Source organism: Gigantopelta aegis, chromosome 15, assembly GCF_016097555.1.
Source record: "Gigantopelta aegis isolate Gae_Host chromosome 15, Gae_host_genome, whole genome shotgun sequence".
In the NCBI taxonomy this organism is placed as follows: Eukaryota; Metazoa; Mollusca; class Gastropoda; order Neomphalida; family Peltospiridae; genus Gigantopelta; species Gigantopelta aegis.
Window position 1 is genome coordinate 1,067,705 of NC_054713.1, and position 14,490 is coordinate 1,082,194.

A 14,490-nucleotide genomic window follows, 5' to 3' on the forward strand; every position below is an offset into this window, starting at 1 on the left:
GGCTCAATGAGTAGGTGTAAGGCCACTACAGCCTCTTCTCTCTCACTAACCACTAACCAACTAACAATTAACCAACAGCCCAGATAGCTCGGGTGTGTGTCCAGGACAGCGTGCTTGAACCTTAATTGGATATAAGCATGAAAATAAGAAGAAATGAAATGAAATTTCCGTCCGTTCATGGTTGACTAAACGACACAGATGTAGTGTGACACCGACAGAGAAAGGAACATTCAACTTAAATTGTTGACCCATCCCTTAACATTAACCATTTAACATACGTAGACGAAGAAAGCAAATTCGCCAATATTATAGTCAATTTGGGTAGGGCGTAGCTGTCAATATCTTCGTTACAACAATACTGGAGAACCACCCGGACTATTTACTTATCCGGGTATTTTGCACCCCGCTGTGATGTGGAGGAAATGAGTGGAGAGAAGTCACGAACTCACATGTACCACCCATCCCCTAGACAGAACCCCCCCCCCCCCCCCCCCCACAATCAAACACACACAAACTAACTACCGCTAGTGACGGCCAATGAAAAGACCCGGGCTAGTTCCGCACTAATCAAAAGGAAACGTCGAGATGGGTATCTGATCGACGTTCGACAATAGCTCTAGGCTGATACTAACAGTACAGAAAAGTGAATAGTGAAATACAATTTTGTGTTTAACATTGGATTAAGTCTTTAAACGTCGGCAATGACAGGCAGGGCCGCCGTGGTAGTTGCAGTTGTCGCTGTCGTGGTGTTGGCGATTGTGGTCTGTGGCGTTCAGGGAAAGAAGCATAAGTCGACGACACTGTATTTGGAACCTGTTTCTACTAGACGAAGGACGAAGTTTACGTCGTTTGTAGAAGGTAAGTATTAAACGGGAAAAAATATATAGAAAACCCCCCAAATAAACACAAAAAGAAAACAAAAAAGTTAAAACAACAACAACAATGATAAACAACCAAAGAAAAAAACCCACCCTTAAAACAATTCATCACCCCCCCCCCCCCCCCCCAACTAGATCCGAAACAAAACAAAAAACAAAAGACCAAAACAATATAGTAATGTCAGATGGTTTAAACTATTTTAAAGCTGATACGTCGATGTACGGGGGAAAAACAAAAGAAAAAAAAGAAGAAAAACGGAGAAAAAACCCCAACGCCTTTTATTTGGATTAAATGCTAGAACTTGCTTCCCCCCCCCCCCCCCCCCACACACATACATGTATATAATACACATATATGACGTGGAAAAAACCCCGATGATTTAAACAATGCATACAACAATTAAAAAAAAATCACCCCACGTCAAAAAAACGCCACAAACCCCACAAAACCCCAACAAAAACCGCTACAACAACAAAACCTGCCCTACAACTTAAAGTGTTATTGAAAATATGTTTTAAAGTTCTACTAAAAGTAGATATGAAACCCGTGAATGTTACAATATAGTAAATCTGTCGAAATTAGCGACACAACCATCGCTTGTACGTCGCTGGCCTTGTCTCAAAGCCGTGAATGTTACATTCTAGTAAATCTGTCTAAATTAGCGACACAACCATCGCTTGTACGTCGCTGGCCTTGTCTCAAAGCCGTGAATGTTACATTCTAGTAAATCTGTCTAAATTAGCGACACAGCCATCGCTGGTACGTTGCTGGTCTTATCTCAAAGCTGTTAACATTACTAGTAAATCTGTCTAAATTAGCGACACAGCCATCACTGGTACGTCGCTGGTCTTGTCTCAAAGCTGTTAACATTACTAGTAAATCTGTCTAAATTAGCGACACAGCCATCACTGGTACGTCGCTGGTCTTGTCTCGAAGCCGTGAATGTTACTAGTAAATATGTCTAAATTAGCGACACAGCCATCGGTAGTACGTCGCTGGTCTTGTCTCAAAGCTGTGAACATTACTAGTTAGTTTGTCTAAATTAGCGACACAGCCATCGGTTGTACGTCGCTGGTCTTGTCTCAAAGCCGTGAATGTTACATACTAGTAAATCTGTCTAAATTAACGACACAGCCCTCGCTGGGTACGTCGCTGGTCTTGTCTCAAAGCCGTGAATGTTACATACTAGTAAATCTGTCTAAATTAGCGACACAGCCATCGTTGGTACGTCGCTGGTCTTGCCTCGAATCCGTGAATGTTACAAGTAACTATGTCTAAATTAGCGACACAGCCATCGGTAGTACGTCGCTGGTCTTGTCTCAAAGCTGTGAACATTACTAGTCAATTTGTCGAAATTAGCGACACAGCCATCGCTTGTACGTCGCTGGTCTTGTCTCAAAGCCGTGAATGTTACATACTAGTAAATCTGTCTAAATTAGCGACACAACCATCGCTTGTACGTCGCTGGTCTTGTCTCGAAGCCGTGAATGTTATATACTAGTAAATCTGTCTAAATTAGCGACACAACCATCGCTTGTACGTCGCTGGTCTTGTATCGAAGCCGTGAATGTTACACACTAGTAAATCTGTCTAAATTAGCGACACAGCGATCGCTTGTACGTCGCTGGTTTTGTCTCGAAGCCGCGAATGTTACACACTAGTAAATCTGTCTAAATTAGCGACACAGCCATCGCTTGTACGTCGCTGGTCTTGTCTCGAAGCCGTGAATGTTACATACTAGTAAATCTGTCTAAATTAGCGACACAGCCATCTCTTGAACGTCGCTGGTCTTGTCTCAAAGTTGTGAATGTTACACACTAGTAAATCTGTCTAAATTAGCGACACAGCCATCGCTGGTACGTCGCTGGTCTTGTCTCAAAGCCGTGAATGTTATATACTAGTAAATCTGTCTAAATTAGCGACACAATCATCGCTGGTACGTCGCTGGTCTTGTCTCGAAGCCGTGAATGTTACATACTAGTAAATATGTCTAAATTAGCGACACAACCATCGCTGGTACGTCGCTGGTCTTGTCTCGAAGCCGTGAATGTTACATACTAGTAAATCTGTCTAAATTAGCGACACAGCCATCGCTGGTACGTCGCTGGTCTTGTTTCATCACTTTTTTTGACAGGCGTCTTTTCTGACAAATGAAGACGATTATTAGATGTGATTGCTTAGATTAGAGGGTCGGGTTTTTTTCAATACAAATATGTGTAAAGTAGAGCGAGGTACAAAAAAAAAAGAGAAAAAAAAGAGAGAAAACAGTTTCTTTAAAAAGGCTTTTTCAAGTTAGATATAACAAATAATACATGAGTGGCTGTTAGATACCATTTATCTTACAACGAGTTGTTTATATAGAGAATACTACATGAGTGGCCGTTAGATACCATTTATCTTACACGAGTTGTTTATATAGATAATACTACATGAGTGGCTGTTAAATACCATTTATCTTACAACGAGTTGTTTATATAGAGAATAATACACGAGTGGCCGTTAGATACCAGTTATCTTACAATGAGTTGTTTATATAGAGAATACTACACGAGTGCCCGTTAGATACCATTTATCTTACAACGAGTTGTTTATATAGATAATAATACATGAGTGGCTGTTATTTACCATTTATTTTACAACGAGTTGTTTATATAGAGAATACTACATGAGTGGCCGTCAGATACCATTTATCTTACAACGAGTTGTTTATATAGATAATACTACATGAGTGGCCGTTAGATACCATTTATCTTACAACGAGTTGTTTATATAGAGAATACTACATGAGTGGCCGTTATGAGAATACTACATGAGCGGCCGTTAGATACCATTTATCTTACAACGAGTTGTTTATATAGAGAATACTACCTGAGTGGCCGTTAGATACCATTTATCTTACAACGAGTTGTTTATATAGAGAATACTACATGAGTGGCCGTTATGAGAATACTACATGAGCGGCCGTTAGATACCATTTATCTTACAACGAGTTGTTTATATAGAGAATACTACATGGGTGGCCGTTAGATACCATTTATCTTACAACGAGTTGTTTATATAGAGAATACTACATGAGTGGCCGTTAGATACCATGAGCGGCCGTTATACCATTTATCTTACAACGAGTTGTTTATATAGAGAATACTACATGAGTGGCCGTTAGATACCATTTATCTTACAACGAGTTGTTTATATAGATAATACTACATGAGTGGCCGTTAAATACCATTTATCTTACAACGAGTTGTTTATATAGATAATACTACATGAGTGGCCGTTAGATACCATTTATCTTACAACGAGTTGTTTATATAGAGAATACTACATGAGTGGCCGTTAGATACCATTTATCTTACAACGAGTTGTTTATATAGAGAATACTACATGAGTGGCCGTTAGATACCATTTATCTTACAACGAGTTGTTTATATAGAGAATACTACATGAGTGGCCGTTAGATACCATTTATCTTACAACGAGTTGTTTATATAGAGAATACTACATGAGTGGGTGTTAGATACCATTTATCTTACAACGAGTTGTTTATATAGAGAATACTACATGAGTGGCCGTTAGATACCATTTATCTTACAACGAGTTGTTTATATAGATAATACTACATGAGTGGCCGTTAAATACCATTTAACTTACAACGAGTTCTGTATATAGGTAATACTACATGTGTGGCCGTTAAATACCATTTATGTTACAACGAGTTGTTTATATAGATAATACTACATGAGTGGCTGTTAAATACCATTTATCTTACAACGAGTTGTTTATATAGAGAATACTACATGAGTGGCTGTTAGATACCATTTATTTTACAAGGAGTTGTTTTAAAACGTATCTAACGAGCGAATACGAGTGGGATATGTTTTTAATGAAAGCGGGTTGTAAGATAAATGATATCTAACGTACACAAATGAAATATTCTATTTCTTACATATCTCCCCCCCCCCCCCCCCCACCAAAAAACCCAACAAAAAACAAAAACAACAACAACAACAACAACAAAAAAAACCCCACCACACCAACAAACAAACAATTAAAACCAGGTTTAAAATAAATTTAAACGTCTGGACCAAATAACACCTATTTAAGGCGATTGTGCTTGCAATTAATGTATGCGTCACAGCGAAAAGTTTCACGTCAAGTTATACGTCATAGAGCAAATCATTTGCGATCATGCTTATTCCATTGGATTGTACAGCTGTGGCGACCTGGCCAATTATATGTCTTTAGATCGATAACACATACGTGTGTTATTGCCATAAGTAAACAGCATACATCAGAAGACAAAGAACAAGAAAACAAAGGAACTGTTAATCAATACTTTTGGCAGGAATGCAGGAATGAGAATGCACTACTAAAAAAATAAACAATCAGACATATGGAAACCTCTCCAAACCGGACCCACTGTAAACCGGAATTCCCTCAAAACCGGACGTTTTTCGCGGCCCCTTTGTGGATATCTGTATGGAAGAAAATATCTCTAAACCGGATACATAGCTAGACAGACATACATAAATACAGATATATAGAAAGACATATATACCATTGAAAACGCACCAGGGATAATATACAAATATTTTGGTATATTAATGCACTATGATTTTTTGGTAACTTTTTTCCTTTTTTTTCAAAGTACCGGTAATGGGTTTATCGGTTTAAATGACAACAAACACCGACATCAAATGTCGTAGAATTTCATTCATTAATGAAAACAAGACAGAAGTTGCAAAACGAAAAGGCAGTAAGTCGTGTGTCCACCTCTAGCATTCATACACGCTGAACAGCGTTGTCGCATGGACAGGATCAGCCTCTGGATTAGGTTCTGGGGTAACCTCTGTCATTCATCCCACTCATCCCACAAATGCTCGATTGGAGAAAGGTCAGGGGATAGCGCAGGTCATTCCAGGACAGGGATGTGTGCATTTGCCAAAAACTGCATGGTTATTCTCCCAGTATGCGCTCTTGCGTTGTCCTGTTGAAAGGTGTGCAGATCTGGATGAGCACCAGACTTGGGTACGACAACTCTTCGCAACACGTTATCGATGTAATACTGGGCTGTCACCCTTCCATGGCATACATGCAAAGGTGTTATGTGGTGATAACTGATTCCGCCCCAAACCATGACACTTCCGCCTGCCCATCATCAGTTTAGACAACACACTGATCTTGATACCGTTCTCCACGATGACGCCAAACACGTAGTCGTCCATCAGCATGTCTAAGATGAAATCGAGATTCGTCTGAAAACAAGACACCTTCCCACTGTCGTCTATTTTCGGCGTCTTATAGTGTTGGCGCTAACTGGACCACGTCTCCCTTGAATAGTAGATGTTGTGCGCGCAGCTGGTTGTGTGCGATCACGTAGATTTGTGCGGACGATGTGACGATCTTGCCTTGGTGTTGTATCCCTCTGTTGGCCAGGTCGTGGTTGATCCCGAGTTGTCCAAGTTTGTTGTAAACGAGTATAAAGTCTCGATATTGTTGAATGATAGCATCCAAGATGTTGTGCTGTAGCGCGATTTGATAATCCAGCATCATGCATCCCAACAGTTCTTTCGCGTTCTTGTAGTACGGGCACTGTCATAACGTTTCGTCACATAAAGCCACAGTAAACAATTACTGTGGCTTTTATAGGCAATGATCTAAAGTATCACAATTTGCACGCACAGTCACATGTTGCACGTTAATTTTTACAAATGAGACATTTGTTGCGTTTTGGTCACCAAGATTGCATTCTTGTAAAAGTGCATTATTTCGTGTGTGTATTTTCATTTAAAACATATAATATTGACAAAGATACCAAGGTGCGTTTTCAATGGTGTTCAGTATATATATATATATATATATATATATATATATATATATATATATATATACAGTGTTTTAAGGTACAGAGAGAGAGAGAGAGAGAGAGAGAGAGAGAGAGAGAGAGAGAGAGAGAGAGAGAGAGAGAGAGAGAGAGAGAGAGAGAGAGAGACTCATAGAAACGGAGACACACAGACAGACAGAGAGAGAGAGAGAGAGAGAGAGAGAGAGAGAGAGAGAGAGAGAGAGAGAGAGAGAGAGAGAGAGAGAGACTATAGTGTCGAGGTGTTGTCAAGTCACACATTCCTTTCCTTTTAATTCCAGAGCTCCTGACACACCGGGGCCCCCTCAGGTGTAGCTGGCAGGCCGTGAACCTGCTGGGGAGGAGGAAGCGGATGTGTTCCAACGCCAGTCTCATCCTGCTGCGCGCCTACTGCCAGTGGCTCGTCGACACAGGCGTGCACCCTCTCGACGACTTCTGCTACAAAGCGCCGCTCAGTTTCCCCTGATTACGTCATCAACGCCCGGCAACAAGGGAGATAACTACCATTTCAGAGGGGCGAGAATCTCCACCAGCAAGGAGTTGCGATTGTGAACCATAACTATTGATGATAATCCGCGTGTTTGTTGTTCGCTCGTGAAAATGTACGCGATTGAAGTATATATTAAACTATTTATATTTGTATTTTGGTTTCCTTTTTTCTTCGTGGGCTACCAGGGCCTAGTTCCATAAAGCGATCATAGTGTTAAGATCACCTTAAGTCACATACGTGTATAAAGTAATTTTGCACTTAAGGTGATCTTAGCACAAAGATAGGTTCATAGAAATGTATCGTGTTCAGGAGGCCGAATGCTCGCGACTAATTTGACTTGTACCATCGTTTTCAAAATATCACATTGACATAATGTTAGGCGTAGAAACCAGTCTAGCGAGCAACCACGACAACTCCATCTCCTGGACCACTTGTACAAGAGGGCAGGTCGTAGTCCAGTGTTAATGCGCTCGCCTGATGCACGGTCGATCTGGGATCGATCACCTCAACCTAACCCCACCCCAAAATAACTCTATGCCTAAAACTAACCCTACATCTAACCCTAACCCTAACAATATGGGGTAACAGTCGGATATTTTACCCCACTTGGTAAACGGCCCTTAATCCACTGATAGCTGATGTTTGTGTTTGTCCAAGACAGCGTGCTTGAATTTTAATCGGATATAAGAGCTCATGAAGTTCAAGTTTGAAGAGCAAAAAGTTATCATACAACATTTTGTTTCATGCAGGCCTCGATTGGTTTGATTTTTTAATATTGTTTACCTGGCGAGGCGAGGTGTGTGGGGGGGGGGGGGCAAACAAGCCTCTCTACCCAAGTAAGTCCTGTTAGGACTGTAGGACAGGCCAATATATAAGTTGGAGATGTGATTGTGGTGATTGTGGTGGTGGTGGTGGTGGGGACATGGTCCCCACGAACGCCAACTATATAACCCGACGTTTCGTCTGTATAGTATAGACTTCATCAAGAGAATCTTACAAAAAATAGTTTTTGTAACTTCATTTTATTGTTCTCTACATTTATAATTCTAACTTAAAGCCGCACGCCCTAGTTCCATCCAGCGAAAATAAATTATAATTTTGGTTAATCTACAAACCTGTAACACAGTTAGATCACGTTTTTATAAAATGGAGTGAAAAAGCAGGTTTTATATCGATAAATACCATGGGAATCCCCATGACCCAATTGCTTGAAATAATTTTGAAAGTTAGTATTCTGATGTCACCGGTAGATGTCGCTCGAAGCACAAAAATGCCTACGTCACGACAAATTTCACAGAGTGCGCACAGACTTGGGGTGCGTTCCTTTCACCTCTCCTGGACATGTTCCAACTGTTCTGTCCTGGACAGCGAAAGGAATGAGTTTGGAACAGGAAGTTACTTTACGAACATGGGTGCTTCTGTTTAGGAAGTGCCTGCTGCAGTAATCGTGATACTTGAATGGGAATAAGACGACACTGACCATGTTGACTATGCTACAGTGTTTGAAATAATAAATTTTGTATTAACCGCAGTTAGCCTACATTTGCTGTTCGGAACCGGGTACTAGTGCCTAACCTATTGTTATTAGCAATTAGATGCACCGTTTATTATTGGTGGTGGTGGTGGTGGGTGGTGGGTGGTGGGTGGTAGTGGTAGTGGTGGTGGTAGTAGTAGTAGTAGTAGTAGTAGTCGTCGTCGTCAGGGGTAGAGAGGCACTTCCCCTCCCCAGGACGAAAATGTAAGATTTTTTTCCTACTCTACTTAAATAAAGGTAACAATATAGATTGTGTCCCCCACCCCACCCCCAAGGTTGCATCCCCTCTCCAGATATCGTAAGACTTAACAAAATTATTGGTTTTAAGGGTTTGTAACGTTTTGTATTGAGATACTTACTTGTCTGAACTTTATTGTTAATGTAAATGTTCACGAACTGTGAAGAAAAACCTCACAAATGAACGACAAGCAAACGACAACAAATCGGATGTCGATTGCACGAGAAAACAAACCGAACCAAAATGATAACGGTCACGTGGTATACCAACGTCTGTGACATTGAAATGGGAAAATCCCCTCTAAAATAGATTAGACCTTGTCTGCTCAACGTTTTTTTCTCAGGGGCACGTGGCTTTTTAAGAAATACGAAAAATGCATTTTGTGGTATTACAAACACCAGGATTACCAGGATTACTAAAAAACACTTCAGGTGAATGGACATGTATATTCTAAATAATAAATGGTAAGTAAAGTGCAATTTTATTTGTGAAAAAAATGGGTTTAATAGCGAAAACCAACGGCGTAATGGTTAACAACTAGGGCGTGTCCCTTTAATAACCCTACCTACCATGGAGTGTTACGTCGTAAACATGGCGATCAGATCATAGGCTGCGAAAACCGGTCAGACGGAGACACAGTCTTTAAAAAACAAAAATCATTTGGTAATACTGGCGGTCAAGGACACCTCTGAGCCATCATGGAGGGGGGCGGGTTTGGGGTGGGGGTGAAGGTGGGGAGAGCGGGTTGTCAGGGTATCAAGAATAACGTTTTGAGAGTTTCGATACTGCTGCAGTATATACTGTAACGATTATGTGACCACGAAATTATGTAGAGAATATTAGAGAACAGAGAATACTACACGAGTGGCTGTTAGATACCATATATCTTTTTCAGCTAGAACTTACTTACAGCCCTTGCGCTTGTAGGCAAGTTACACATCACAGACTAATCGGTTTTAGGTTAACCAATACGTCACAGATCAATCAGTTTCGGTCCATTAGATGGCAGTGTTGTCGCGACCAGGACATCACATTGAAACAGCCAGTCGTATGTCTTTATACTGTTAGCACACGCATGTGTGTTATTAGCATGTGTTTACATAAATAATTAATAGTGTTCTCATAAACGAGTGTGTGTGAAAAACTTTAAAGTTTATAACCTCAAGACATTAATTATATAAAGAGACTTCCCTCAGTTTGATGTCATTCTAACATGTTTTTAACTAATAACTAACGTTTATGACTAAAATTACATATTTAATGTATTTTCTTGTTTAAAATACCAATGTTTAATACATTTTCTTGTTTAAAATACCAATGTTTAATATACTTTCTTGTTTGAAATATTGATTAATATATTTTCTTGTTTAAACTACAAATGTTTAATATATTTTCTTGTTTGAAATATCAGTGATTAATATATTTTCTTGTTTAAAACACCAATGTTTAATATATTTTCTTGTTTAAAACACCAATGTTTAATATATTTTCTTGTTTAAAATACCAATGTTTAATATATTTTCTTGTTTGAAATATCATTGATTAATGTATGTTTTTGTTTAAAAACCTGTGTTTAATATATGGTCTTGTTTAAACTATCGGTGTATAATATATTTTCTTGTTTAACATATCAGTGTCTGTATTATTTCTAGTCTTTCAAATTTTGTTCGGCCCCTACCTGATTTTACCTTCAGTAATTTGGTACATATGACAAGCAAAACTGTATTAGGAAGCAAACTAAGTTTCAACTACTACATATTTTAATATAAGGACGACAAAAAATACCCCCACATTTTGACATCGTTAAAACTTCCACCCATTCTTTAAATCTGGACCTGCCCTTACCATGACAATGAATGTCAAAGTAAACTAAGATGCTTCGACAATGACGTTCATCCTAAGGGAAGGTGTGCTGTGAACCATACACAGGCGAACTGCCGGTTTAAGATAACATCTTCCGATAACACTGTGATGTCGCTCGCAAACATCAACAATAAAAAAGTTATTAAATTCCAAACATACAGGTATAGAATAGTTTTGCGTGCTACGACTGTTCATAAACATAAACAGCCAAACAATGCAGGCAGCCATTCAAGCAGAAAGACAGACAAAGAAATAGACAAACTGACTGACTGACTAACTGACTGACTGAGTGACTGAAAGACAGATAGGCAGACATAGATACAGAAATGAACAGAGAAAAAAGAAGTAGAAAAAAGAAAAAAGAAAAATATTTTCTCTGATTGTGAACCTAACACAATACCGCCCGGAGCAATGGAACGTACCTGACAACTGACCACGTAGACAAACTCAGAGAGAGAGAGAGAGAGAGAGAGAGAGAGAGAGAGAGAGAGAGAGAGAGAGAGAGAGAGAGAGAGAGAGAGAGAGAGAGAGAGAGAGAGAGAGAGAGAGAGAGAGAGATGGCAAAGAGATTGAGATACATAGAGAAATAGAAAGATAGAGAACGTGAGGGAGAGTGAAAGAGATAGAGAGAGAAGATATACAGACAGACATATAAACAGATGGAGAAGACGTCTTTCTCGTGTATCGTTAAATAAACTCATGATCTCTTTGGTTTGCACGTCTAGCACCCAGAGAGAGAAACAGAGTTTGTTTGTTTTGTTTAACGACACCACTAGAGCTATTGGATGTTGAGAGAGATAGAGAGAGAGAGAGAGAGAGAGAGAGAGAGAGAGAGAGAGAGAGAGAGAGAGAGGGGGGGGGGAGGGAGGAAGAGGGAGGGAAGGAGGGGATGAAGGAATAATGTTATAACATATACTTCTTCCTCATTCCCAAATCCCCAACTTGCTTCACGATTTTACATTCTTATCAAAATATCCTACTATTGTAAGTCTATTACTATTAAAAATATATATTGTTAACTTAAGTTAATTGAAAACTTACTTCTGTAAACATACTCTATTTATGTACTGTCAAAAGTCAATGTGCAAAAACAGCTATCATCACTACAGAGTGATGTGCGGATTTAACTACTGCACGGAAACACGTATCGACGATCGGCTAAAACAGCAGGAACAGCTAAAACTCGAATACTGACGTGGGATGTCCAGTCCGGAAACGCTTACCTATGACAATGATTTTGAGGAAATTTCTCAGTTGGTGAGGATATCGATATGAATCTGCCATCTCACGACAACAGTGGGTTGATATAAATGTGAATGAAGTCGTGGTAGTTGTCACAGTTCCACACTCACCAACAAGAAACAAGTTGTACGAGTACCTTCATCACCACCAACAATCATGAAGATCGCCATTTTGTTTCTCATCTGCGCTGTCCTCGGTAAGTTGATTTAAAATGTGTTTCTCTTTCAAAATGAATATCGTTTTGTCGAATTTGTTTTTGTTCATTTTAAAATAATGTTCCAATTAAGATTAAATATAGCTGTTCTGAAGCACACACGTCTGCCATTTGGAAATAATCACACTGAAGCTCTCTGGCATCAGATTTAGAAGAGAAAAGAAGCGTATTTCAGACACAGTAGCTGGCTACCATTTAGTGATTGACGATTGCCGAAGTATCTTTTATATGCACCATCCCACAGACAGGATAGCACATACCACGGCTTTTGATATACCAGTCGTGGTGCACTGGCTGGAGCGAGAAATAGCCCAATGGGCCCACAGACGGGAATCAACCTAGACCGACCGCGCTAACCATTGGTCAAAGACCGGTCAATCAGAGACCATGGTATGTAGTGTCCTGTATGGGAAAGTGCATAATTAAAATCCCGCTTTATCGGTAGTCATCTGTGTAGAGGGGCGGGACGTAGACCAGTGGTAAAGCGTTACCCTGTGGCGCGGGCGGTCTAGGATCGATCCCAGTCCGTGGACCCATTGGGGTGTTTCTCGTTCCAGCCAGTACACCACGACTGATATATCAAAGGCTGTGGTATGTGTTATCCTGTTTTTGGGATGGAGCATATAAAATATCCCTTGCTACTAATTAAAGCGGAAATGTAGCGGGTTTCCTCTCTAAGACTATAATGTGTCCAAATTACAAAATGTTTGACATGCAGTAGCTGATGATTAATAAATCAATGTGCTCTAGTGGTGTCGTTAAACAAAACAAACTTTTAGGGCCAAATTTACGAATGTGTGTAGATATACGTGTGTAAGACATAAACAGGCTTTGCAAATTCGGCACTTAACGTTTAAACCACCACTGTGCTATTAAAGTGAAAGACGCCAGGTTTTAAACCACCCCTGTGCTATTAAAGTGAAAGAAGCCAGTTTTTAAACACTAAGGCATATGTTTCACTATTAAAGCCGTTTATGATCAATGAAATCAAACATTACTGATATTTTATTGTTTAGGTTATCCATTTCCCTACAACCGAAGTGTCTCTCGTCATAATGGTGCTTCTAATACCACAAAATGCATTTTTTCATGTTTTTAAAAACGTACGTGCGTCTAAGAAGTAACGGTTATGGAGTCGAGTTTTAGTCGATTTCTAAGGATATTTCCCCGTTTCATCGTCACAGACTCTGGTTTCACTCTGTTTAAACTTTATTTAAATGTGTTACAGGTTTGTAAATTAACCAAACTTAGTGTCTATTTTGTACGGGTTGAAACTAAGGTCTGCGTCTTTAAATGCACATAACCAAATTTTCAAATGATCTTTTGTGTTGTTTGTTTGTTTTCTACCAGGTTCTATGGTGTTACCGAGTGAGGCGTGGCACCACCACGGGGGGTGCTGTAAGAAGTGCGGTCACTGCGGTCACGGCTCGTGTTGCTCCAAGTGCAAGTCGTGTGGCTCGTGCAAGTCGTGTGGCTATGACTAGTGCCGCCGTCGCCGCCGTCACACACACAGTCGTCAGTCACGTGGTATACAGTTTTATATTCTCACCGATAGGCTTCGCATGATGGAAAGTCCAGCAATATATGAATTCCTCTACCACTCACCTCACTTACAAAAAACAAGGTGCAGACCCGTAGAAACCGGGGGTGGGGGAGGGGTGGGGTGGGGTGGGGGACACTCCCCAACATGAAGACGAAAATATCCGATGATTTGTCCTATTCTATATACATACATAAACAAATATAGCTTGTCCCCTCTCTCCCCCCCCCCCCCCCCCCCACACCAATAAGGATGGTTCCACCCTCACTACATTTCAGATATTCAGGTGTCTCTGTCGTAGGATCGAATCCCCTGGGTGGATTGATTATTTGTTCATACATCGCATACATTGTTCCACGACTGGTATGTCAAAGACTGTGCTCACTTGATGCGCATTTGGTCTAAGATCGATCTCCGTCGATGGGCCCATTGAACTATTTTTCGCTCCAGCCAGTGGACCACGACTGGTATATCAAAGGCCGTGGTATGTACTATCCTGTCTGTGAGATGGTGCAAGTAAAAGATCCCTTGCTACTAAGTGAACAAATGTAGCGGGTTTCCTCTAAGACTATATGACAAAAGTACCAAATGTTTGACATTCAATAAACGATGATTAATAAATCAATG

At 40.2% G+C, this 14,490-nt stretch overlaps 1 protein-coding gene and 1 long non-coding RNA gene across 2 annotated transcripts in view; both read left to right on the forward strand.

Moving 5' to 3' along the window:
- The first annotated feature begins 585 nt into the window (after window positions 1-585).
- LOC121389626 lies at window positions 586-7,382 on the forward strand. Its single transcript, XM_041521267.1, has 2 exons — window positions 586-858; window positions 7,024-7,382. The coding sequence occupies exons 1-2, from the start codon at window positions 702-704 to the stop codon at window positions 7,206-7,208; spliced, it is 342 nt and encodes a 113-aa protein (XP_041377201.1). The 5' UTR covers window positions 586-701; the 3' UTR covers window positions 7,209-7,382.
- A 4,698-nt stretch (window positions 7,383-12,080) lies between these two features.
- The window catches only part of LOC121390006, a 3,051-nt gene continuing 641 nt past the window's right edge, over window positions 12,081-14,490 (forward strand). Inside the window, exons 1-2 of the long non-coding RNA XR_005960139.1 lie at window positions 12,081-12,305; window positions 13,674-13,850. This is a non-coding gene — a long non-coding RNA (uncharacterized LOC121390006). The remainder of the gene's footprint in view (window positions 12,306-13,673; window positions 13,851-14,490) is intronic.

What these genes read in the sequence shown, in the direction of transcription:
- LOC121389626 (XM_041521267.1), top strand. Translation starts at nt 702, where the DNA reads ATGACAGGCAGGGCCGCCGTGGTAGTTGCAGTTGTCGCTGTCGTGGTG. An exon ending in GTTTACGTCGTTTGTAGAAG is followed by an intron (nt 859 to 7,023) that starts GTAAGTATTAAA and finishes TTTTAATTCCAG; the next exon opens with AGCTCCTGACACACCGGGGC.